The following is a 27,897-nucleotide window of genomic DNA, read 5'->3' as shown; positions in this document are numbered from 1 at the left end:
AATTCGAATGATGGCATCTTAAATTTTTGGGCATTGTTTTTCCCCTTAATTGCTGTTATTAGATTTTTATGGAGCTGAGTTCTAAGTTTTCAGCATCAATTATCGGCAATTAAACTATCACACTATTGGTCAAAACTCTCACAACTTAGTACTGTTGTTTTTAGGACAACCTGGACCAGCTTAATCTGTCGCAGCTCTCTGAAAAGATTCTGAAATGCAGTCGAGAATTCGAAGAGATTACCAAAGATCAAATACACGCCATCAGAGCTTTCGTGGAGCAAACGGCATTCTTCAATTGGATAAAGAGGAAAATGAAAAGTTAGCAACATACCTTTGAATGTTAAACAAGCTCATAGAAAATCACTAAAGGGATTTGGGCTCAGCGGAAAACGTCAAATAGTATCTTCAAAATTGAAATCAAAACTGATTAATAGCCGCTCTCATCTTCTCAGCCGGCTATTATTGCGGACGTATTTTTTTTTTTACTTCGTCAAACTTTTTTTCGCTTTACCATTTTGCCGCTTTTTCGACATTTTGCGTGAAATCTTTTTGACTTCTCTAGGCTAGTTTCTCTCTTCTCTCATTCTGCTAAAACTGAATTTGAACATCAGTTGCTAAGCAAAGCAATTCAAAATGAACAGAGTCGGTATAAAAAATTGAAGTCAGAAATAGAAACGGGATAAACCCATAAAGCCCAATTTTAGATGCCCGCTATTTTAACGTCGTTCCTATAAGTCTTAGTTACCACCTCTAATGCTTATTGGTGTTGATAGTAGCCCCTGTAGCCTCTCTCTAAGAAACAGAAGTATGTTCAACTACGAAATGCCATCAAAATAAATCGGACTTAAAAAATATTTTTGTACAAAAATCTTTTTTTTTTTCAATATATTCTATTCGTTCAATCCCAATCATGCTTATTGGAATCAACGGCGGCTATTTTCCGGCAATCTGCCGGGTATGTTTTTTTTCCGACCCACTTCAATTGTCTTTTGTGGGCCGATGGGTATATTTGAAGTAAAAAGTTGAATGATATCATCAGATAATCCGTCGAGCGTTCTTTTTTTAAAATAGTTTTCCTTTTGCTACAACTTTTTAAAGTCAAAATTTTTCTGCATAACGGTAACAATGTTCGTTTTAAAGATAATTTGAGGAGTTTTTAATGGTTTTGAATTAATAGCCGGCTCAGCTTCTCAACCGGCTATTATAGCGCTCCTCTGTTTTTTACAATTCAAAGAATTTGAATTGTATTGGGGCGCTGTCTTTTTTTAATATCTGTTCACACATTTTCATGATTTTTGAAGTCAAATTGGAGTAGTGATTTTGGTCACGCCGAAACAGGAAGTGGAGCGAAAAGTGAGTGGTTTTGCGGCGTTTCACTCTGATTTTATCATTCTAATTTTAAAGTTGAGTGCTTTCTCGGTTTTGGTTTTTTTGTTCACAAGCGGCGATTTAACTTTGATTTTTTACTGTTTTTTTCGATTTTTTGGATCGGGTTTTTTTAAATGGTTTTCCCAATCCATTCACAGCTCATTCTAGGCCTAATTTTTTTGTTTGAATTAAATTTCAATTTCTCGCTAATGGTTTTTGTTCACATGCGTCATTTTGACATTGATTTTCTGTTTTTTTTTCTTATTTTTTTGTCTGATTTTTTTAAAATGGTTTTCTCAATTCACTCATAGTCCGTTTTAGCTCTAGTTTTTCTGTTTAGTCAATGAAAACTCTTTGAATTGTACGTCAGGACTTGACCTGATATGTTTTTTGTTTCGTCGTCGGACACTTTTTTTCGTTTTACATTTGTTCACACCTCAAAGCTGAAAAGTCAAACTTTCTGAATGACTTCTTCCTCTCACTAACTGCTTTTGCGCGGTCAGAACAAAAAATAATATGGTACATTGAAATGTATGTGCGTGTGTGATTTATGTCTTTGTTTGCGTGTGTGGTTTTGTGAAATATGCCTAATTGAGCTATTATAGGTCTTCATTTGCTTTTACACAGCTTATATGTAGTTTTGGAATTGCTTTTATGCAGAATTTTTCGAGGGAAATAATATTTGTTCAGTTTTAACCTAACAGCAAAATTTAATATGGTGAAAATCTTATCAAGCGAAAATCTGAGCGAAAGTTTGTGTTCACTCGTCGTGTTTCATGATGATTCCTTCTAGATCGTTTTTTCGTTGGTTTGGCTGTTTTGTAATGTTAGATTATATATCGTCTTTTTGATCGGCTACATAACATGTAACCCTACTTAATTGATGCTAATGTTGAGCATCAGCCCAATATTGAAAGCCCAATAATGCGTTTCAAAAGCAAATTTGGCGCCGACTTCTCGAGTTAGCAATCAACTTGAAGCTTCTTGGATTGATTTCTGTATCCTTTATCTTTGAATTGAACTTACAGGTAATTGCCGTTTTGAGCAATTTAATTGTCCTGAAAGTTCCCAGGCAGATAGATCATCTAATTAAATCATATGGGTTCGTTCTTGCAATCTGTTTCCTTCCTGGTAAATTTTTGTATCGCATGATATGTTTTTTTTTCAATTAATCAATCAACAATCAAATTTCGAAGACATATAACTTTCTGGAGCGATTTAGAAATGTGTAGTTAAAAGATTAAGTTTTAAACTTATTACAGCTTAGTGGTTGAGATGTCAGATTGACATTCTGGAGGTCCATGGCTCGAACCACTCTGGGGTCGATTTATATGCACCCATAAAACATTTATCAACTACGCCCCAATAAAAATTGCCCTGCCTGTCCTCTGTTAGTCAACCTCATTTCTTTTTTGCTATTTTTGGATATTTCCAGAAATTTTCTATTTGAAGATATAGAATGACGATTTTTTTATTACAAAGGTTTTAAACATTTGTTTGCTGTGATTTTATGAAAAATTGTTCTTCAAAATATCTGCATGGTTTGTTTTGTTGTTCTTTCATTTTAATCGTCTTTCGAATTCTTTGATGATAATGCTGAATATACACTTTTTCGGAATTTTATCAGTGTTTTTCACCAAATTTTCAAGTTAGTTGAGGCGTAGCAGAGATCTGCTTTTGTACCCAAGGAAATCGAATTGTTATTCCTTCTAATTCATTTGTTGGTGAGTGGATGTATGTAAAGTTGTTGCTCAATTTTGATTGAAGATATGAGCGCTCAAAACAACTGAGTACTGTCTGACGTCTTGTTTGGTTCAGTGTTATCTGAGATTCAGATACATCAAGCCGTTCCGGATTTTCCCCGACTTTGTTTCCCGCTTTATTGCTGATTTTGAATGTTCAGAAACAGAAAAGATCGATTAGGAAAGCTTATGGCTTTTTAGGCGTGAACTTTTGAAATTCAATTTCTAAGTAGTCTGAGGAAGCGTTTTTTAAAATAAATGTTTCTTAGTAGATCGAGTTTTTGTTCTGTGGTGACAATTTGACTTGTAATTTCAGTCACTTTAAATTGATTTGTCGGGCTGATAGAACGACAATTTGAGGACACTTGGATTGTGAGAGGACTCTTCGGTCGTTCCCCGAACTGATCTTCCTTGTCAAGATTTTTGTTACGGCGAACTGTGACGTCACGCACTCATCAGATAATTTTTTGTTTAATCATTCTTTCCAGAGATAAGACAAAACAGAGTTAGAACAAGAAAACGGCTATCAAAATGTTGCGGTCCGATAAATTTTTGACCTTTTTTGCTCTCCTTCTCTCTCGGAAGAGTGAAAGAAGAAAAAATTATGCTCTAATTCCTTTTTTAATTGCTCTCAATTAAAGTTTCTAGCAATTATATTAGTCCTGTCGGTCTTTTTTAATAGCCGCGAAGCGATAGCGGCTATTATTGGGGACATCGTGGTTTTTTACAATTCAAAGAATTTGAATTGTATTGGGGCGCTGTCTTTTTTTTAAGATCTGTTCACACAAATTCATGATTTTTGAAGTCAAATTGGAGTAGTGATTTTGGTCACGCCGAAACAGGAAATGGAGCGAAAAAGCGAGTGGTTTTGCGGCGTGAAATTTTTTCGCTCTAATTTTAAAGTAGATGGAGAAAACGGTGTCGGAACAAAAATTCGCTCTCTCGCTAGTGGTTTTTTGTTCACATGCGGCAATTTCACTTTGGTTTTTATTGTTTTTTCGATTTTTTGGATCGGATTTTTTTCTAAATGGTTTTCCTAATTCACTCATAGTCCGTTCTAGGTCTAGTCTTAGTCAATGAAAATTCTGTGAATTGTACGTCAGGACTTGTCCTGCTATGTTTTTTAATTCGTCGTCTCCATCGATGATTCTTACGACCTGACTTCTTGGAATTGACTTCATTGACTTCTATTGCTTTGCAATTAAAATTTGTGAGCGCGACGTCATTTCTGCTTTTAGGTCAATTGCGTGACTTACCTCACTCAAAAAATGACTTCTGAACTCACTTATGGAACTTTAAATTTTATGAACATTTTTTATTAAAGATCAATAGTGTGCATCTAAGTAGTTGCTAACTTATATGCCCTAATTCTTGAATATTATTCTTGAGTTTTTGATTTTGAATATCAATTTTGAAAAAGCTCTCCTTATAGACCGTATGTGTCATCAAATTGACAATCCGAATCTAACCTAGAAAGTCTAGTGGTCTATTAAAGGACTGCTGGTCGAACTGTCTATCTTATTTTTTTAGTTGTTTCAATTCATGAAAGGCCACAAGCGTCTATCGCGGCTATTTTCCGGCAATCTGCCGGCTATGTTTATGCAATTCTTTGCTTGACCGATTTTTCGTCTGACGCTTTTGATTTTCCGTCCTCAAAAACGGGATAAACAGGTAGCGCCCAGCGGGCATTAAGTGCTCTTAGAGCCTTTCAGCTCTGTTTCAGCTCCAACTGTTTTGGAGACTTATACTTATACTTATGGTGTAAAGGGCGGTTCTTAAAGGTTGATACCCCCCCCCCCCTGATGACCCCCCACCCGCACTATTGCATCCACCCCCCACCGCGCTGTTGCCCCCCCCCGACCCAGTTTTGCCCCCCCCATCAGCCCCGGTGCACCCCCCCCCCCCCCGTGGCTAGCTACTGACGAAGCCAACCGCTCGCCGGTCGTTTGAGAGCAATTCGCCCGACGTTAGTCGGTTATTTTTTTACTTTTCGTCATAGGATCGACCATTTGCAATCATTTTATCGAATATGATAGCTACGCTCAAATTCTAACCTGCTACTAGAAAAGGATGCATTTTATGTGATTTCTTGAATATTCTCAATGAAATGTGTTTCAGGTTTTCTATGTCCGCATCTGCTGCCTTTGTTCCTCATTTTGAGACCAAAATCTCTTCTTTTATCACGTTCTGATTCTTCTCCGGGTCAGTTCAGAAAAAGCTTGCGAATATGCGTGGTTTTTCCTTCATAATAATCATGCCTTTTTGTCAATGCTGGCATTGGAAATTTCTGTGCCTGAGCGGTGTCGAGCGAGCCCTCTTGTAATCTTTTTCAGCTCAAATGGTAAGGTTTTTTTGATCAGGAGCTCAGATTTAACTGTGCGGAAGTACAGACACGTGAGACGCCTGAATGTTTTCTCAACGCTGAAGGGAAATGTTTATTTTCGTATTTTCTGAACCTCAATGATAATTGATATCGTTTCGTAAAACATGAGGGCTATCCAGGACGGATTTTTCTCAGCTTCTTCTCGTAAATTTTTAACTTCTGTATGGAATCACTATGGCAGCACCAGTAAATGTGCTCTATACAGAATTACTCTACCTGTTTTATTTGAGCAATAATTTCAATATTTTTATAGCTCTGCAAGACGTGAAAGTGGTCGCAGAATTGGCTAGTATGTCCGCAGGAGAGATAACGTACGAGATCGACAAAGTGAAATGTTTCCATGATGCCATTTTTGGTTATTCGCCTTTCATCTACGAGCTCAACCCAGCAAGTGATTTCGCAGATGTGAAGGCCGCTTACGAGAAAGTGTTCGCGAAACTACAAACAGATCCAAGGCTGCCCAACAAATACGAAGACAGCGCACATCAGTTATCTTGGTTCGAGAAAGCTTTAGAGACCCAAGGCTCCGTAGAAAAGAGTTCCCTTGAGAAAGCACAACAGATTAACAACAGTGGGGTGTACATTGTGAGATATGCGAGCAAAACAGAAAGCCAGAGAAAAGTATTAATCGAGCCTGAAGATGCTGTCATGTTACAGTACAGTGAGAAAATAACTTCCGAGAACCGTGAAACTGAAGAAATACGCTTGCTGAAGTTGTCCGATCTGCGAGACCTTTTGAGTCGATTGATGTTGATTGTTGGAAAAGAAAAGCACGAACATGCGCAAAGTGTTGATGTGTTTATTACGACGTTTCAGAACATAGAGCGACTAACGTCATCGTTTGTGACATTATACAATTCTGGTTGCGCATTTTTCAATTTTTGGTCTGTTTATATCCGAACTCATTCGGCTGGTATGAAACTACCAGCTTTGGAAGTAAAATTTAGCGATTCAGAACAGCCTCTTCACGTATTTACACGAGACACAAACGAGGAACTGTCGAGTCTGTGCGTTGCGTTAGAATCAATCAAAACAAAATGGGAGCAATATGTTTTCGCAATGAGAACCAGACATCCAATTTTGAACGAATTTAACATGCAACAGTTAAGCGCTATGTGTTCAGGTCTTGCAAAACTGAACCGCAATCCCAATCAACTGGAACCTGCTACTAAGTACTATCTGGAATCAATCAACGACTTACTTGACACGACACACATTGTGAATTTCTTGAATGAAAACTACGATCTAGGAATGGACGTTGACGATCATACAGAATCCTTTATCTACAGCAATACTTCGATTGCGTTGGAAGAGATCACAAAAAGTGCTCACATTGATCAACGCAGTGCTCTCATGGCGATGATTGACAACTTGAAAGGTCAGTTCAACGACAACGATAGACTCGCCAAAGCAGGAATCCAAGCTGTGCGCAACCAACTGACTGAAACTTCAGAAGCAACTCAAATCGACGAAGCAGAAGTTGTAAATTGGATAATCGAGAATGAAGAACAAGACGAAATTGTGGAACAGTTTGTTAAAGAATTTGATGACTACTTTTCGACGTTAGACCGGACTGAAAATACGGGAACTGGTTTTGATATGAGTGGGAACAAAGTTGACGTGAGTAAGTTTGCCCAGGACATGGAGCTCATCTTTGACAAGTACCTCTCAGGGTTGAAAGAAAACTCTTTGGACGATTTTGTAAACCTTTATCAACTTGGACACGTTCTGAATAGATGCTTGGAACTGAAAGAAATCTTCAACGAGGGTGCAAATGAACAACCTCATGAACCGCGTTTCCCAGAACACTTCAAAACTGGGAGCCCCAATTTTATTCTGTGCGATAAAAGATCTGATATTTTACTCTACATTCTTTCCCTCTATTGCTATGTCTCGAAAGATTCATTGCCGAATCACAATCAAGTACTTCTGTGTTCGGGTCGCACTTCGGTTGAAGAACTAGAAGTCTTTTTGCTTCGAGCAATGCTAGATCCCAGAAGCAAAGTCTACTCAATTGCATTCGCGGACGATTTGAGCCCTGCGTGTTCGGATCACATTGAAAAGTTGCTCTTTGACAAAGTGAAACAATCTAATCAGGATTACAAGCTTGTGGTTTTCAACTCGGACGAAGCAAGTCAAGTATCGGTTGTATTGGAGAAGTACAAAACAAAACAGGGAACTGAGTCAATGGATGATTTGCGAAGATATTTGTGTAGCAACTTGAAGAGTGAAAATGAGGAGTTGATAGATCAGTATCGGTCGCGACTGATTACTTCTACCCAACCATCATCAGGTAATCTGGGGATTCTAGGATTTTGACAATAAGCTTTTTCTTAGGGACACGAGTATTAAGCTGTGAGTTTATCAGTTTCCTTGAGGTACTAATGCTTCATTTTAGAAATATAGAACTTTTATATATATACGAGAATGCTGAAATTTATATCTTGTTCAAATTCTTCCGAAATATTGTTTGGTATATTAAACTTTGTAGAAATTAAAGTACTGCTTTTCTCGTGACGTTTGGCTATCTATTCATCAGACTGGTTGACTTCTCAATTGCGCGCTAGCTATCGCTCTGAAAAAATCTTCGTCAGTAATTTGAATCTCAGTGAAAAAAAGCTAACCTCCCTGTGTTTAAGCTATCTACAACCAAAACCAAACCCTTGCCTGTCGTTCGAGAGAAAATCGTTCGGCGATAGTTGGTTATTAATTGCTCTCAAACAAAGTTTGATGCAATTATATTAGTCCTGCTGTTCTTTCATGCGTTTTGTTTCACCACCGACTTAGGTGTTTTTCATCTGACCATTTGACTTTTCGTCCTCGAAAATAGGATAGACAAGGAAGCTAAAGGCACCCTCAAATCACCGAAGCTTCTGATAAGACATAAAATCATTGTGAGGGTGAGGGGCAGTTTTTTAGCGCTTTCGACTCCCCTTGACTCCACCACCTCCCCCTGACTGCATCTTCCCTTATCTCCACCCCAGCAGTCCACTCTCCACCTCATTCCAGCCGTAACCCCGAACGCTCTAACCACATTAGCCCCCCTCCACTAATTCGATCTCCTTTTCTACTCCCCGTCTATCAGTCGACTGACTAAGCCAACCGCTCGCAGGTCACTTGAGATTAATTTGGCCAGCGTTTGTCGGTTATGTTGATTTTGTCTATTTTCTCGCAGAGAGGAACGTGTTAAAGTGGTAAAAGGCTTGAAGTCATTAAGATACAAGGCAGTTCTGTTGCAGATATACTACTCTCCGTTTGTCATCAAAACTGCTCAGTAGGCATAATTTCATGGTGCACAGGAGACCTTCACGTTTCTACCTACTAACTATTGCTCACAGAATTAACTTCTGAGATTTATGCTGGCATATCCGAATGTGAGGTTGTTTGTGGTTTTTTGGACTGTTGGTAATTTTTGTTGGCTGCACTATTTCGTAGGCTTTGTTTTAATAAGAACATTAAAAGTTTGAAACTTTTGAGGAAATATATTGCTGGTGCTTTTGTTGTCATACATACATTTAATAAATGACAGTATGTTTTGCCATTTTTATCAAAGGTTTCAAAAGTTTCTATTTGTTGTTTGAAAGGTTGAAGGTTTCTGTTTGCTTGCTCTTTTCGAGACACCTTTGGTTTTTTTCACATTGAAAATGTTTTCTACACCTCAGTATTCGATATAAATTTTTAATATTCAGAACCGTGTACCAATTAATTTTTGAGTTTTCAATTCATCGGGTTTTTCCTCTGTGCACTTTTACGTTGGAAAGATTTATGATACTTTTCTCTAACTTTCTGATCAGAGAAAGTTTTTGTTGCTTTGTAGGGTCATTTTAAGTAGTTTTTTTGATATTTAGTGAAATAAATGATTACGCTAAACTTTTGAATTGATCAAGGGGTAGCTAATCGTTTTTAAGATTTAGACAGATTTTGCTATCAATTATTTTATTGACTATTAGTTTTAATAGTTTAATATTTAACATTAGTTTTCAAAATTGCACCCCCATTTTTTATATTTGTTATTAATAGCCGCCGTCAGCCTCTCAACAGCTATTATTTAAGCGCTTTCCTTTTTTTTAATTCGATTTACCTTTTGATCACGTTTTTCGTGTTACATAAGTCACGATTTTCACGCTTGACTTCTGACTTACTTCACTCACTGTTTCAACTGAATGGATTAAAAATTCTTTCTCGCCTTGAATAACGCGATGTAGTGAGCATGGTCAAAGTCAAAACAACAAAATCAAGAGACGTTCATTAAAGCGATTGCTAGCTGGTATTTATATTATGCTTAATAGTGTTCAGTTTGAAAGCTGAATTAAGTGTAATTTTAGAATCTTACCGAATATGCAGAATTTGCACACAAAATAAACTAAAATTTGACACGTAGAAAAATTCTGTCAATTTCCATCTCTTATTTTTTGTTTCAATCCCAATGTGCGTCAAGCGGGTCAACGGCGGCTGTTTTCCGACAATTTGCCGGCTAAAGTTTGCACGTTTTCAATGAGGGGCAGTTTCTGTTGTTATACATTTCAAGTTTAACAACGCTAGTTTTTTAAAATGTCTGGTCTTTGGTCTTTTTAATTACTCTCAAACGACGTTTGTGGCAATTATATTATTCCTTTGACCTTTTAAATGCGATTTTTCGCTTGACTGATTTTTCGTCTGACGCATTTGACTTTTTGCTTTCAAAAACGAGATAAACAGATAACGCCCGGAGGGCATTAAAGGCTCTTTGAATCGATTCGACCAGTCACTAAGAAGCGATTCACCAAAACTGTTTTGAGACAATTTCATGGTGTTAAAGGCTGTTTTTAATCTTAAAACCCCCTATGTGTTGTGTGTTAAGACCCCCCATAAAACTGTCATATATGTTTCTTCCTTGCCTTCTCTATATCAATGGATGAATGGGCGTCAATTATGGCTCATTCGTGCAATTTGCCAGCTTATTGCATTATCATGCTTCAACAGTCATTCTTTTGATTTTTTTGTTCGTACATTTCTTCAGAACGGGTTTTTAAATTGTTCTGTTTTTCAGTGAGACATTTTTTTTGTATTTATGTATAGGCAAATCGCTACATATTGATCGGGTGGAAGCGGAAGTAAAGCAAAAGCAGCGACAATGTGAGCGAGTAATCCTCCGACTGTATGATCGCCATGTGGACTTTGAGAAACTTCTGGACTTCTTGTGGGCTCACAAATGCAAAACTGTGCCAACAATTGTACACTTGGATGTGTCGCCAAATGTGAGTTGCTTTCTTTTTTCGAAAATCCTTTTTCAACATTCTGCACGTTTGCATATTTTTGACGTTTTCACTTTTTCACTTTCGTAGGTTCTGGATGATGTGGATGAGCTGCTTTTCAAACTCTGTGTGCTTGGCGGATTGACAGATGATCGTGGAAAACTGTTTCTTGCGAGAAAGAACTTTTTCCTTGCCATTGAGATGCTCCAAGCTCAGGTAAGTTAGTTGGGAAGGAATGCAATTTCCGAAATAAAAAACTTATTTTTAACTCACTTTTTTCGAAATCAAATATCCAATTGAAAATCAAATCGCCATTATTTTTTTCACGCGGCTTATTTGACGAGCCAATTAAAATGTTATGACAGATTGTTCCCCCTCATCGGCGAAAAATATTTGCCAGTCCCCTCCAAACGAACGAGCAATTTTGAATGCAATTTATTCGAATTTGAATCGTCAATATAATTTGATTTGTTGATCGCACTCGAGGATCACGTTTAATCAAAATGCTGTAAAGCCTCTTATTGAACATATCAATATCCAATTGAAAATCAAATCGCCATTATTTTCTTCACGCGGCTTATTTGACGAGCCAATTAAAATGTTATGACAGATTGTTCCCCCTCATCGGCGAAAAATATTTGCCAGTCCCCTCCAAACGAACGAGCAATTTTGAATGCAATTTATTCGAATTTGAATCGTCAAAATATAATTTGATTTGTTGATCGCACTCGAGGATCACGTTTAATCAAAATGCTGCTAAGCCTCTTATTGAACATATCAATAGAACAATTTGATGGGAGCAAATATGAATCAATTTTGAAATTTTTATTTGCTGTGATAGCTATAGCTGATTAATATTTTTATAGTTACGAAGCTGAGCGGAGCTATATTGCGGTGCTCTCGGTTTTATTACAATTCAAGAATTTGAATTGTATTGGTGCGCTGTCTTTTTTTAAGATCTGTTCACACATTTTCATGATTTTTGAAGTCAAATTGGAGTAGTGATTGTGGTCACGCCGAAACAGGAAATGGAGCAAAAAAGTGAGTGGTTTTGCGGCGTGAATTTTTTTAGCTCTAATTTTAAAGTACAGTGAGAAAACGGTGTTTGAACAAAAATTCGGTTTGTTGGTAGTGGTTTTTTGTTCACATGCGGCAATTTCACTCTGATTTTTACTGTTTTTTTGATTTTTTGGATCGAATTTTTTTGTAAATGGTTTTTTCAATCCATTCACAGCTCATTCTGGACCTAGTTTTTTGTTTTAATTAAATTTTAATTTCTCGCTGGTGGTTGTTTTGCTCACATGCGGCATTTTGACATTGATTTTTGGTTTTTTCTTAATTTTTTTATATTTTTTTCACTAAAAATGGTTTTCTCAGTTCACTCATAGTCCATTCTATGTCTAGTTTTTCTGTTTAGTCAATGAAAATTCTTTGAATTGTACGTCAGGACTTGTCCTGCTATGTTTTTTTTGTTTCGTCGTCTGACGCTCTTTTTTCGTTTTACATTTGTTCACACAGCAAAGCTGAAAAAGTCAAATTTTCTGAACGACTTCTTCTCACTAACGGCGTTTGCGCGCGTGACGTCCTTTCCCACTCGCTTTAGCAAAAGTTTTTAGGTTATTTGCGTGATTAGATTTTGATCATGCGTGACTTACCTCACTCAATAAAATGACTTTTGCACTTTAAAACTTAAGTTTAGTTTGAATTTGTTTAAGGTCAAAGGAACTCATTTGTGCAGTAAAGGTCCCTAATAAGAGGCTTCTGCGGAATGATTTTTAACAAGCTTTATTAATTTATTGCTGAATGGTTTTTACCTAGTTTTTTTGAGCGGCGTCGATTTTTCAAATTAGTTTGTTTCTATCTCTATTATACGGCACGCGAATCTATTCTTTCGCAGCTATTCCGGCAATCTGCCGGCTATTTTTTAAAGATTGTGACCTAAATAAAAAAAGCACCGAAACTCAGTTTTAAAACTTTGTTTTTAGTTTTTCTTCTGTTTTCCCTCCCACCAAATAATCATTTTATTTCTTCTATTCAACTAGCCGTAGTGTTGTTAGGCTTACTATTCAGCAGTTGTTTATCAGGCATTAAATATCTTTAAAAGTTTTGAATTTTGAACGTAATGGTTCTTTCAATAATGCCATTCATAGATGTGACTCGGAACCCTGATCACAAAGATAACCTTACCCTGATTAAAATAGTTTCTATATTCCAAAATTTAGAAGTTATGCTGACTCGCGAACAGAGAAATATCTTTTCCTCTTTTTTTTCAGTCTCCTGGCCCCAGCTTAGCGGATGCATTTTATTTGAAATCCCCAAGCGCATACGCTGTTTTACTACATAACGAGATTACTGTAATGTCACTTGTTTAATAACTGAGGGGAGTTTTATAACGGAAAAGATACGATGTTTCTTATGACCCCTAAAGTCTGTATCCTGTCATGTTTAGAAGGATTCTTGCTGGAAACCACTGTGCGATTTGATACCATCAACTACTTGTTTGTCCCCTAATCAATGTATGCAGAATCAGAATGACAATACGGAAGCGAATCGTATCATTGGAGCAGATATTCAAATTCTAAACAGTCCCGAATTCCAGCGATCTTACTACTATCTCGAATTGCTCAAACAAAACCGAGACATGACAAATTCTATGTACAATGGTGAGATTCAAACTGAACGACGAGTTATAGAAATTCTCAAGGAGTCAAGTGGGCTTGGGAACCCCACCTGGGCTCAACTCACTTATTTTGCTAAGTTCCTAAACGAACAACTTGTTGCATGTGAAACGAATTACTTCGTGATGTGTGGAGATTTCATCGGTTTTAAAAATTTCTTAATCAAACACTGCCTCGTGAAAATGGCTCAAGATTTTGCACTGCCAAGTCTAAGCATTGCCGACAATTCGCCCCTTTTCGGTTTGAACGAGAATCAAACAAACTACGAGGTCCACCAAATGCGTAGGAGGTGGGAAAATTCGCCCCATCCCTACGTGTTTTTCAACGCTGATCAAATTACGTTCACGTTCCTCGGTGTTAGGGTCCACGACTCTAATTTGAAAGACTGGAACGATAACGTTTTGGCCAGAAATGTTATGAGCGCCGATCTTCAACAACAGATTAAGAGACAAGCGTACGATGAAAGTAACGTTTTAGATGAGAACTTTGACCAATTGTCAACTGGTCAGAAGCAAACTAAGTTATGTCGGGTTCTCGGAGCTGATCAGCAACAGGGTCGGATCAAGTTTGACTCCACTTATGAGCTGACACAGGATAATGTCATGAAGCTGCTAGCTATCTACATGCGATTCCGATGCAACATTCCGGTTGTGATCATGGGCGAAACTGGCTGTGGAAAAACACGACTGATCGAGTTCCTGTGTCACTTGATGGCGAGGGGAGAAACTGTTGAAAATAAAAAGTTTGTCAAAGTTCACGGAGGTGTTACCATGAACGACATCGTCAAGAGCATCGAAGAAGCCGAGCAACTGGCAATTCAGAACAGTCGTAGGTTCGGCAAAAATTTCTACACAGTTCTGTTCTTTGATGAAGCCAACACAACCGAAGCCATTTACGGCATCAAAGAAGTCATTTGCGATTTCAGCGTCAACGGACGAAAACTTGATCCAAATTCTGGACTTAAAGTGATAGTTGCTTGCAATCCGTACCGAAAGCACGATGATGCCATGATCCGGAAACTTGAAAGTCAAGGATTGGGGTACCACGTGAAGTCAAGCGAAACAAGCGACAAACTGGACTCCGACATTCCGATGCGTCATTTAGTGTACAGGGTCAACCCACTACCCCCAAGTTTACTTCCATTGGTTTGGGATTTTGGCAAGCTGACAAGTATCGTTGAGAACAAATACATCAGACAAATAGTGGCAAAGAAAGTAACCCCGATGCGATTTAGTGACCAAGATGTCAATTTCATTTGCAATGTTTTGAGCCGGTCACAGAGGTTTCTGCGTGAGAATCGAGATCAATGTTTGTTTGTTAGCCTGCGTGACATCGAGCGAGCAATGACTGTTTTGCAGTTTTTCCATTCCAAAAAAGAACAGCTTCTGGCAGAAATGGACGAACTAGAAGATGATTATGACGACGAAGACGATGCTATAGCTTTGCACGAAGTTGCGCGACTGATGATCCTTACGCTGGGCGTATGCTACCATTCGTCTTTGGAAAAGCGAGATAATTACAGGAGAACAGTAGCGCAAGCGTTCACTGGACCGTACAGATTACCAAATGGACAAAACACGTTTTCCAAGGAATTAGATCTGTGCATGAAGGTTTTCCTCAAAAACATAACATTGGATGCCAAAGCAAATATTGCCAAGAACTTGGCACTGACCGAAAACGTGTTTATGATGATCATTTGCATAGAACTGAGAATTCCGTTGTTCCTGGTCGGCAAACCAGGAAGCTCCAAATCATTGGCAAAGACTATCGTAATAGATGCAATGCAGGGTGAAAGCTCCAGAAACGACTTTTTCCAGACTCTGAAGCAAGTCCAGATGCTATCATTTCAATGTTCGCCTCACACACATGCAGACGGTATCCTTAGCACATTCAAACAGGCAGCCTTGTACCAGAAAGGCAAAGATCTGAAACAGTTTGTGAGTGTCGTGGTTCTTGATGAAATTGGTCTGGCGGAAGATTCTGCCAAAATGCCGCTCAAAACTCTCCACCCGTTATTGGAAGAGGGCTACGTTGAACTCAATGCTGGGAAAACCGAGTGGGGAAAAGTGGGTTTTGTTGGGATCTCAAATTGGGCGCTGGATCCAGCGAAAATGAACAGAGGACTCTTGGTTAGCCGAACGATACCAACGCCGGAAGAACTGGTCAGTAGTGCTCGTGGTATCTGCCGAGTAGAGAAAGAAGGCAAAGCCCTGGAACGACTTATCCAACCTCTGGCAGACGCTTATGAACGAATATATCAATCTCAAATCAGAGAAGGGAACGCCGAGTATTTTGGTCTGCGAGACTTCTATGGACTTCTCAAGATGCTCTACAGGTCTCAGATGCACAGCGATTTTGACTCTTCTATCTACTTGAAGTGGGCTAGTGTAAGAGGAGCGATCCGCCGAAATTTTGGCGAGAAAGACGACAAATCGTTGATAATTTTTGCAGAGGAGTTGAGGAGAAATAACGTGTTCGAAGAAGCCAGCCTTAAAGACAAGGTTGACACGTTGGAGTTAGTTCACGATAACATCCTTGAAGCTGAAGCCAGATCGAAGATGCCCGAAGAACAGCGAAATATGGACAACGAGAGCCGATACTTACTGCTGATGACCGAAAATTTCTCTGCTCTTCAATTGCTTCCTCAGGTGTTAAAACTTGATGACTATGAAATCATCTTTGGTTCCTCTTTCCCACAGGATCAAGAGTACATCCAGGTGTGCAAAAACATCAACAGGATCAAAGTTTGCATGGAAACGGGCAAAACGGTTGTTCTCCTTAACTTGGGATCTCTGTACGAGTCCCTGTACGATGCTCTGAATCAGTACTATGTGTACTATGGAGGAAAACGATATGTTGATTTGGGCCTGGGTTCCAACAGAGTCAAGTGTAGCGTCTCAGAAAACTTCCGTCTCATCATGATTGAGGAGGAAAAGGTTGCCAAAAACTTTCCGATTCCACTTCTCAATCGTTTGGAGAAGCATTTCTTGGGCATGGAATCTATTCTAACCCCTAAGTTGATGGAACTCAAAATGAAACTGTCCGAAAGTCTTGAAGATTTCTCACAAGTTCCTAGATCAGACAAGGAAGACAGTATGTTCCAAATCAGAGATGCCTTTGTTGGGTACCAAAAAGACACAACTGCCTGCGTGCTGATACAATCTGACAAAATTGCTGACTCGAACGATGATCACGCAGGCGCGAACGATTATAATGTCTTACAAACTGCCGTAAATAAACTTGTCCAGACATGCTCAATTGAAGCAATTATCAGAGCTGACCCGGAGTTTCCAGCTTTCAACGTTGAGGATCTGAAGAATATGTACAGCGCTCAAGGGCGTAAAAGTTTGTCCGATTTCTTGTGGCAACAATGTTACTGTCGAAAAGTCAAATCGAAACTGATAGAGATCTCGACTTTCTGTAGAATTCCATCCGCCAAAAATATCAAAGATTGTAACTTACAATTAATGCAACAAGAGATGACTCTAGTGTCTCACGAAAGACATTTTGTAGTCAATCTGAACACGTTCAAAACCGAAATAGAGTTCGCGGAACGAGTTAAAGACTTTTACAGAATGGCTCAAAAGCACCCACACCTGACAAAAGTACTCTTTGTAACGTGTTCAAAGGGTCAACGTTTTGTTCAGTTGATTGCATCCGCCAAGTACCGACTTCAGAACTTGCACGCAGATGCAAATATTGATAACTTGTTCACCCTTTTCATTGTGGAACTTCCCAGAAACTGGTACGAGTCTGGCTACAGCAGTTTCTCGGTCGGAAAGTGGGAGAGCTTTCACATTGACGAACTGCTTCGGGAGGAGGAGTATCAAGTCTTGACCGAAGTTGCAATTGCTACCGGACGAACCTTGAAAGACCTCTTTGTAACGGATTCGGGTCAATGCTCAGGGTTTCAAAGGCGATTGTTACGAGACGTTGTACATGACGCGATTGCCGATACCCCAGGAGGAGAAAAAGTGCAAAGAGTAAGCAACGTCCACAGACTTTTTGAAGAACATCATGAACCTAGTCTTGAGATCATTTTCTTAGAAAAAGCCAGCGCTTTCATTGAGGAGTCGGAGGAAAACGCCAAAATTAACGAGTGGGTTGCGGAGAAGGCTGCAAACTTGCAAGAGTTGATAAGATCGGGAACCATTGAGAACGCCCTGTTCACAGAGCTGAAGGCTAAAATCAAGCCTCACCTTGCTGATTTCTTAAAACTGATTGACTTCAACAATAACATTAAACTGCTCTTTGAATCAAATTGGCGAAAGCACGCGTGGATGAAATTGTTTTCTGTGAAAGAACTGTGCCGGTTGAGACCAAATGATCCAAACGATGTCAAATTTGATTCTCGGTTCCCGTTCAGTGCTGAAATTTCTCAGTCACTCTTCGAATTGTGGAAAGATTGTCTGGAAACGCATTGCGATTCCGATGCCGAGGACTGGCAATATTTCGTGGAAAGATTTGAGAACCAAGGCGGAAGTCTTGGACAAATTCTGACTGAAATTTCTCAGGAGGACGCTGTTGATTCGTTTATCTATGACCTCATTATGAGTGAGTTTTCGCAGTCCTTTAACAATAGACAGAGTCTGACTGATATTGTTAAATTGATCAAGGAATCCCTGAAAGCTATCATGATTCACAATTTGGGAGAATTCGGAGATGCCCCAACAATTGCACATGCCTATGCACACTTCATGAAACTGTTGCCTCATCTGCAAAGTATGACGCCAATTTTGAAGACGATCGGTGTCAAGTTCAAAATTCCGAGTCCCGAAAGCTGTGAGGCATTTTCAATGTCTATCAATCAAGTCGCATTGGAGCAAGTTAGGCTAATGGCTGAGAAACTAAAACCAACAACAATTGACAGACAGAAAATTGAAGAGTTAGATCAACAAGTGACAGTTCTACAAATGCACTCTGATTTGGATCAGCAATCTATGGAGTTCAAGTTTACCTGGAAAAAACTGGCGATGCTCTCGACCTACATCTCTCAGATATCTTTCAACTTGGACGAAATCACAACGAAAGCTGCGTGTACTGCATCGGACACATTGTACAAAACGATTGGAAAAACAGTTGATGATGCTTATTTTGGCAGTTCCAAGTTTTTGGAACGATTGGTGTTTTGTCTGAACAGATCGGCAGAAGCCGTTATCTTACACAGCGTTGAAGCTGAAACTGGCCAGAAAGATTGCGCATTTTGCAGGAAACCTGTAACTGCCAAAGGAGCAATTCCTTATGTTGTCTTGTGTCCTGGAAATCACGCCGTTCACGAAACTTGCTTAGCAAATTCTAGAGAACGCGCTGAAAGAAACGAAAGTGTGGTGTGCAGTTTCTGCAATTATGAATTCAATGTCAACATTTTGCAGGCAAGTCATCTATTTGAGTGCAACAGACAACCACTGAAAGACCAGTGGAAGACTTTTTGGGAAAACGTGTCGAATGTTTTCTTGGGAATTGTTCGAGAGCATGTAGTTCCCAATTGCAGCCCAGAAGCACTTCAGAAGTTGGTCGAGTGCAGTTTAGTGTATCGCAACACTACTTCTAAAAAAGAGATAGCCTGGATTAATGACCGGTCCAAGCAAGGATTGCTAACATTGCTAGCTATTAGTGACCACAATCTGGAGTTGGATAGCGCGATCACGACAGCTTTAGAATACGATAGAGAAATTGCAGCAAATGAAATTGATGAAAACAAGACTTACGATCTGCTCCTGGCGGTGTTTGAGTATGTCCACGCTCACGAAACTTTTGCAGATGTTAACGACCACAGCGATAACAAAAGCGCTGTGGGACAGATCCGATTGATAGATAAGATTAAGTTAACTATATCTGAATTCATACAGAAATCTATCATTGGGGATCCAGAAGTTGAAAACGTGCAAGACATAGCGATGCCACGGCTGCTTATGGCTCTAGTTAACAGTGGAGGCGAAAGCGCCGCTAAATGTCTCAAACGATATTTTATTCAATGTATATGCATTGATCACGGAATGGATCTATATCAGCGAATCAAGACCATACCAAGCTTAAAACCTCTAATTCCAGACATTTTGGTCAACTCTCAGAGTCAAGGATTCTCAGACATCTATCTTGTCTACGGAGATGCATACCAACGCCCATTTAGTCAAATACACACGTCTTTGGTAACTGATTTTAACACAGCTGTACAACAATTGAATCAAGTAACCAATGTTGTCATTCGGAACCTGATTGCATATAGACTCGTGACAGAGATCCAAACGAATCCCAACCCACCGCCAAATCTCACTCAGTTCAGAGATTCGGTTCTGCAAAACAGAGTAATTGGGGGTCTGAGTCAAAGTGTTACCACCGCCAACGATAAACTGAGCCCTAGAAATGAAGCGGTCACTCAATACTTATTTTTGCTCCAAACCTTCTTACAATCGAACGAAAATTGCGGTCTGTTGCAGCCTTTTAAAAACATCTTTGCGAATCGTGGAAACGTTCAGAACCTGTACCTGCCTACATTCCCTGACAGTGCTGAAAGGCACATAGCGGCTGTTAATCAAGCCGTTGGGAATTTCACAAATTGGGGTCGTTGTCCGAACGGTCATCTGTACTTGATTGGTGATTGTGGACAGGCTAATCAGGGTGGCCGATGTCAAGACTGCGGTGTACCTATCGGCGGAGCCGCACATGGCACGTTCCATGCTGGCAACGCTGTGGCTGGAGCTAGAGGCGCAGCGGTGGCTGCTCAAAATGCTCAACAAGTGCGAGGCTACTTGCGCAATCACAACTTGAACTCCTTTGAGCGAAATTTGTTAAATGAGTTCAATGGAAACGTGATGCAGTTTTTCATTCATGCTGTCTTGTACATCTGCACTGGCGAACAGGAAATGCGAACACGAATGCAACGGAATCTGCAAAGCATTTCCACGAATTCGCTCAATCGCAGCCAGGAAGATGCACTCAAGTTTTTGCTGTCATTGGTTCTATCGGCATCGAGACGAAACGCGGAAGGATCTTTCAATGACGAGACACAACGAGAACTGTGGGAGAACAGATTCATCGCAGCCATAAATGCAGCTCAGCAGAATTTACCCGAACTCATTGCAGCCTACAATGTGGCTTTTGGGAACGATTCAAGAAACGAGTCGAACAATCTTCTGCGAGTCCTGAACGAAAAGCCACAACCTTCTGCATCCGGAGGAATTCTGGACAACGGTATGTTCTGGCGGCGAACACCCAAAGTGACATTGGCATCGGTCAGAAACGAACTCAATGCAGTTGGTGACAATCACGCGTTGTTGAAATGTTTATTCAAAAACCAGTACTGGTTACCAGTGATCAGCAGCATTCCTAAATTATTTGAGTTCTTCGATTTCATGATTTGCTTCTACGACCCGGATCAGTCGCACAATGTTCAAACCTTTGACGATTTTATAAAACAACGCAAAATTCCTGAATTGACGAGGCAGAAAATGAAAGAATCGGCAAATATTTACTGCAAACTTTGGAATAAGGATATACGTACAATGCCTGCGACAAGTGGCGTCACTTGTGAGTTCAAGGAAGTGTTGCGGTTGGACTCCCCTCTGAAGTACTTTCTACCCACTCGACATGTGAACGAGTGCTGTGCTCTGGTAACTATGGACTTCTTGGTCAACAGGAGTAATGAGTTCATCCACGCATATAGAAGTGCACTGCAGATTGAGACTCCGTAAGATCAGTTTTGTTGCTTTAAAACACTTTTTTTCAGTGACTTTTATCACGCGTGACGTATCGATTTTTGCGTGATCTATAATGCGATTTTAGGCATATAAAACAGATTAGCGGAAGTTAACTACGCATGTCAGATGAAAGGCGCGTCAAATTTAATTTTATCGTTTAATTCCTGGCGACCTATATATGTTCTACTAATATTCTTTTAGTAAACGTATTACCTGGCTCTCGCCTATACCTCCCTCCGATGGGGGGAAGCAGGCTAATGTAAAATCGATCGAACCACCGTAAGCTATTGGAGAGCAATTTGTCCGATTTTGTCAGTTATGTTTTACATCCTATCTGATTATAGCTGCGAAGCTGTAAGCTGAGCGAAGCTATATTGCGGTGCTCTTGGTTTTTACAATTCAAAGAATTTGAATTGTATTGGGGCGCTGTCTTTTTTTTAAGATCTGTTCACACATTTTCATGATTTTTGAAGTCAAATTAGAGTGGTGATTTTGGTCACGCCGAAACAGGAAATGTAGCGAAAAAGCGAGTGGTTTTGTGGCGTGATTTTTTTCGCTCTAATTTTAAAGTAGAGTGAGAAAACGGTGTTTGAACAAAAATTCGGTTTCTCGGTAGTGGTTTTTTGTTCACATGCGGCAATTTCACGCTGATTTTTACTGTTTTTTCGATTTTTTGGATCGGATTTTTTAAAATAAATTTCCCTATCCATTCACAGCTCATTCTGGACCTAGTTTTTTTGTTAGAATCAAAATTACATATCTCACTAGTGGTTTTTTGTTCTCCCTAGCAGCATTTTGACATTGATTTTCTGTTTTTTTTTCATCTGATTTTTTTTAGAAATGGTTTTCCCAATTCACTCATTGTCCGTTCTAGGTCTAGTTGTTTGTTAAGTCAATGAAAATTCTTTGAATTGTACGTCAGGACTTGTCCTGCTATGTTTTTTTGTTTCGTCGTCTGACGCTCTTTTTTCGTTTTACATTTGTTCACACAGCAAAGCTGAAAAAGTCAAATTTTCTGAATGACTTCTTCCTCTCACTAACGGCATTTGCGCGCGTGACGTCATTTCTCACTCGCTTTAGCAAAAGTTTTTAGGTTATTTGCGTGATTAGATTTTGATCATATGTGACTTACCTCACTCAATAGAATGACTTTTGCACTTTAAAACTTAAGCTTAATTTGAATTTGTTTAAGGTCAAAGGAACTCATTTGTGCAGTAAAGGTCCCTAATAAGAGGCTTCTGCGGAATGAATTTTAACAAGCTTTAATAATTTATTGCTGAATGTTTTTTTACCTAGTTTTTTGAGCGGCGTCGATTTTTTTTTCAATTTAGATCTGTATCTGTTTCTATCTCTATTTTATGGCACGCAGGTCTATTCTTTCGCAGCTATTCCGGCAATCTGCCGGCTATGTTTTGTCTTCAGACAATTAAACCTGATGACAGACATATCTCAATAGAGTAAAAATAATTAGTTCCCGAGTTGTTTGTCTGTTAGATCTGAGTTCTTTTGAGGGGAAACTAGATGAACTCCGAGGCATTAAGTGAAGGTGCAATTGTAAATTGCCCTCAAACCAAAGTCTATTGCTATTAATTCGACACAAACGAAGTTTGTAGCAATTATTTTGGTCTTGTTTGTCTTCTCATTGCATCTTCAAACTACCTATTTTTTCGCTGACCAAAAATTATCGCAACTTGTCATAAAAAGTCAGAAACTGGTGAAGCCCGAGCTTTTAGCTGTTCTTTAAGTGCCCTACTAGTCTGTAAATCTGTGCTGAAATATACTGCTGAATAGACGAAATTATGGTGTGAAGGAAAATATTGTTTAATAGTTTTGGCCCACTCCCCTCCCTCACTTTTCAAGATACTCGCTTAGCTTAAGCAACCACCTGCCAGTTGATAGGCACTTAGAGTACGACTAGTCAGGAGGCAAAAATTAGTTTTATGTGATTTTATCAAAGCCCCGCCCAAACACAACCACTTTTTTGTACCCATCTTTTTTTTTCTTGTAGACCTCCTATCTCATCCAGTAGCCTTTTTAAACTTATGCTAGATAGCAAACAGTGGGGATAAGCAACTGCGTGTTTTTACATTGATAATGTCGGGCTTTTAATCAACGCTTTACAGTAACCATTAGATGCATAACTTTTCGATAAATTAACTTGTTAGCGCCTGCTGAATGATTCGAGAATCCGAAACAGTGGGGAAACTACTTTGGGTTTGGACTACTGGTTTTTCACCACTGTTGCTATATGAAGAGTCGAGACAAAAAATTGGAATTTGATTGATAAAGCTGCTCCTCAGAGTTTGATAACTTCTCTATGGCGATAGCAACCATGCGTTAATATCTAAATACATCAACAGTCTATATTCTAGTGCAATGACGCTGTCGCGTGGAGTAGTGAGAGAAGAGCACGTGGCTTCAATTCTGAATGTGGACCGAGAGTTGCTGTCAGTCGTGGCCAATTACTCCACTTGCAACTTGGACTCTCACACCGTCACTTACAACTTGGGCGCCATCGAAGCCACGATCGGTCACAAGTTCTTCAGAAACATGCCACTTATCAGCATGCGGGTCAGTGGTAGTGGGCTCTGGCCAAAACTTAATTTACGTTTTCCTGCAAAACACAAAAATTGAGGAGCAGACTTACATTTAAGGGATCTATTCTATCCCCCAAGCTTAGGGGGTTATATCGAGGACTCAGGTTCACTTTCTATTTTTATTTTTTAATAGCCCCACAGCGATAGCTGGGGCTATTATTGGCCTTCTCTTGGTTTTTTATTTCGTCGTTGCGATTTTTGTTACGGCCATATGACGTCACAACCACTTCAAATCTGCTTTTTGTTCACTCGTTCAAACAATTTCATTTGAAGTACGTGCGTGACGTCATTTTTCGCTCTTAGTGGAGCGAGTTTTTTTTTTGTTCATTCGCGTGATTAAATTTTTGGTCACACGTTACTTACCTCACTCTCAAAAATGACTTTTTCTCTTTAAATTGACTTTTATTTACTTCAATTCAAAGAGATAAGGTCAAATGAGTGTGTGTCACTCTAAATGAAGGTTATTTGAGAGCAGCTAATAGAGGCAGCAAAAACTTATACAGATTTTTAATCAAAATATAACATATTAGCCTTCAATGAAATGACGAATTTTTTTGGTCTGTCTTTTTTACTGTTTTTGTGATACTGCAGATCTACAAAGCTATTTTCTGGCAATCTGCGAACTATGTTAATAACGTGCTATATAACACATAGTTTAAAGTGGGCGCATAAAAGCTCGGGGAGGGCTGAAAGAATAAATCCGAAATATGTTCAATGAAATCTCCGGCAACTTCAAACATCATATGTTACAACAGTTTGAATTTATTAATAGCCACAAAGTGATAGCTGTGGCTATTATTGCCCTTCTCTTGACTTTTTTTACAATCCAACATATGTGATTTCGTGGCCGATCAATTGGCTGACATAAAAATTAGCCGACACACCTTTTAGCCGACACTTTAGCAAATATAGCTACTCGAAAAATACATTTCATGATAAGTACCCGCGCACTAATTGGGTAAAGTAGCGTCCCTTAGTTTCAAAATAAACAATTTTTGGCTATAACTACTGACTAATTTGGCCATGCCTCAGTGGCCCGTGGGACCTGATATGAATATATCACAACCGAACAAATTATTACGGCCCAACCTAATTAAGTCGACGCTTCTAATTACACTATTTAAATTATAGTTCCGATTTCGGTCATTTTCACGTCGTCCTGATGAAATTTGTCGGCCAATTGGCGTGTCTTCTAATTTGTGTGTCAGCTAATACCCCTAGCCCCATTTTAATTGTATTGGCGCGCTGTCTTTTGCACGACTCGAAGAGGAGTATTGAAGGAGCGTCTTTTTTGATCGCAAAATTTTTGGGGTGTATTTAAAACAGGATCTAAAAGTCAATGCCGCATGTAAAAACTAAGCGTTTGGGTCAGACGTCTGAAAGAATTTGAGAGCAGAGAGAAGAGAGAGTAGTTTTTATCAAATTGTATTTTGAGAGAGAGCGATAAAAGTAGTTGTCAAAAAATTTTCGCTGAGCGAGCAAATTTTTTTGATAACGTGCAGATTTTTCTAAGCAGTTTTTTTTAACTCCAACCGTTTTAGTCAATGGTATTGCTTTCAATAATCTAAACAATAATCTAAATTAATAGTGTGTTTGGAAGCATTTTTGACTATCTGAGGCAAATATTACACTTAGTTTCAATTTTCAACTATTGTGTATACCTGTTTGCCTTATTTTAAGTTTTTCTAGCAGTTTGTATTGTAGAGCAGTTTGTAGAGTTTGCTGAGTTATGTGGCTGAAATCAGTTGTTATAGTAGTTTGGTCGTGTTCCTATTTAGTTGATAATTATTTCCAATTGTTTTTAATGAAGAAAATTGAGTAAATTTCAGCAAAACTTTTTCGATTTTTGTCTTTATTTTCAGCTTTTTTCTTCGAATTTTACGCTTCTGGCTGTACTTTTTCTCGGTCAATTTTTAGTTAATAGCTAATCTATAGGTGATACTGCTATGAGACATTTGAAGGCTAGGCACGGCACTTTTCACTGATACTAATGATTTTGTTTGATTTTTAATTGTTAAATGTTTCCCAGCTGCGTATAGAAGTGACTGATCTAGCAGAAGAATGTGCAAGAGGCATTTTGTACAGAATGTTGCTAGAGAATTTCATGGAGAATAGTTTTTGCCTTCTGTTTTTTTTTCGTCGAGATTTTTGTTACGACCATATGATGTCATAATCACTTCAAACCTGCTCTTTTTATTCGTTCATGCAATTTCAACTGAATGGCGTTTGTTGCGTCATTTTTGCTCTTAGGGGAGCGAGTTTTTTTTGTATTTTGCTTGATTAATTTTTTGTTCACACATGACTTACCTCACTCTCAAAAATGCTTTCATTGCTCTGAAATTGGCTGTTCCTTACTTTAATTCGTAGAGATAAGGTTAAGTGGATATGTGTCACTCTAGTTGATGGATATTTGAGAGCAGCTGATAGAAGCAGCAATAAGTTGACAGATTCCTAATCAAAAATTTAACATCTCATCATTTAAATGAAAAGAACTTTCTTTTTTAGTTCGTTTCTTTCACGTTCTTTTGTGGCTGCAGATCTGCGAAGCCATTGCAGCTATTATTTGGCACTGTGGTGGCAAGGTTTTTTTATATCGTCATCTCCATTCCCATGCCTCGATATTCTATTTAGGAACACAGTCTATCAATCGTTATTTTTTTTGTTGCACAAAAACCTGTATTTTGAGTCGCAACTTGAAGGAAATTTTATCGGTTAGTTTTCTCATCTTTTTTGTTGTTGTTTCATTGTTTCAAAGGGCTCAATATATATTTTTTTAGAATTTCATGAGGTCAATTTTCTAATTCGAGTCGTTTCTGGAACTCTTTTGGCCCTGTTTTTAAGGTCTTTTCACACCTTCTTCAACTTTTTGAAGTCAATTGTAAGTCAAATTAGAGTGGTGATTGTTGTCACGCTGTAGTAGTAAAAGGAGCGAAAAAAGTTGGTTCGATGAGTGTCATTAAAACTAACTCTAAAAATGATTAAGAAATTTGTTTCTGAGTTTTTCGTTTTTGAGAGGGATTTTTCCTTCAGATGCGTGTTTCTTTGTTTCTTCTCCTGAGTGCTACTATTATGTGACACATGTTGTCATTGTGTCGAGCTAAACTTGTCGAAATCTTCCCAATGCGATTCTAAAACTTTTTATGAATTAGACTCCATTTGCTTTTGTAAAATACTGGTGATTTTTTGTTAAATTTTTTACCGGTTCTCGTTCTATTTTTGTCTTATCACACCTTTCCGTATTGACACTTCTCATTGTTTACTAATGGCATTGGTGGTCCGAGATTGTTGCTCTAGTTTATGGTTAAAATTTTAAATTCGAAACTGTTTGTTTCCAAAAAATGCCGACTTTTTGAAGTTTTTCATTTTGTTGCCGTTTGACAGTCGCTAAAGACAAGTCTTATCGGTTAACAATGAGGCATAAATGGTTCAACAAGAGGGTTTAGTTTGCAGTGAATGGCGTGTACAAGTTTATGACATCTAAAAAATTGCGGCTATTTCAGTTTTTTACGTGATATTCATTTTGTTGTGTTATTACTTAATCTCCTGGATGACAGGGCTCATCAGTTCAGTTGGCAATCAGGAAGCGTTGATTCGAACTAAACGTTGTAGGTCATAGTTAAATGTTTATGACGTTGACTATATTTGTTGCCAAAGAAATTGTTCTTTTGAGATTTAACCGTATTTTTGGTTCATTTTGTTGTCTTATGACTTAGAAGCGTTAATAACAGGTCTCGTTGGTTGCGAATTATTAGGATTAAATGAGAGTTTTTTTGGTTCATCTCGTAGGATATTTGTTTTCATGACGACAACGCTGTTTTTCAAATATCGAATTTTCATAATTACCTGATCTTATTGCTTTTTTGGCCTGATCAAAATAACTTTTTTAGTCAATGGTATTGCTCTCGATAATCTAAACAATAACCTAAATTAATAGTGTGTTTGGAAGCAGTTTTGACTATCTGAGGCAAATATTACACTTAGTTTCAATGTTCAACTATTTTGTATGCCTGTTTGCCTTATTTTAAGTTTCCTAGCAGTTTGTATTCTTGTTGAATACTTGTAGAGTTTGCTTAGTTATGTGGTTGAAATCAGTTGTTTTAGTAGTTCAGTCGTGTTCCTATTTAATTGATAATTATTTCCAGTTGTTTTTAATGAAGAAAATTGAGTAAATTTCAGCAAAACTTTTTCGATTTTTGTC

The 27,897-nt window shown here is 38.6% G+C and overlaps 1 protein-coding gene across 1 annotated transcript in view; it reads left to right on the top strand.

Moving 5' to 3' along the window:
- The window catches only part of LOC142345616 (E3 ubiquitin-protein ligase rnf213-alpha-like), a 71,368-nt gene that overhangs the window by 33,939 nt on the left and 9,532 nt on the right, over positions 1 to 27,897 (top strand). Inside the window, exons 3-8 of the mRNA XM_075397757.1 lie at positions 165 to 318; positions 5,747 to 7,786; positions 10,552 to 10,730; positions 10,818 to 10,943; positions 13,177 to 21,092; positions 23,475 to 23,673. Coding sequence (XP_075253872.1) covers positions 165 to 318; positions 5,747 to 7,786; positions 10,552 to 10,730; positions 10,818 to 10,943; positions 13,177 to 21,092; positions 23,475 to 23,673 — 10,614 coding nt within the window. The remainder of the gene's footprint in view (positions 1 to 164; positions 319 to 5,746; positions 7,787 to 10,551; positions 10,731 to 10,817; positions 10,944 to 13,176; positions 21,093 to 23,474; positions 23,674 to 27,897) is intronic.

The sequence above is a fragment of the Convolutriloba macropyga genome, chromosome 9, assembly GCF_964194025.1.
Source record: "Convolutriloba macropyga chromosome 9, txConMacr16.3, whole genome shotgun sequence".
Taxonomy (NCBI): Eukaryota; Metazoa; Xenacoelomorpha; order Acoela; family Convolutidae; genus Convolutriloba; species Convolutriloba macropyga.
This window is presented reverse-complemented; position numbering and strand designations above follow the sequence as displayed.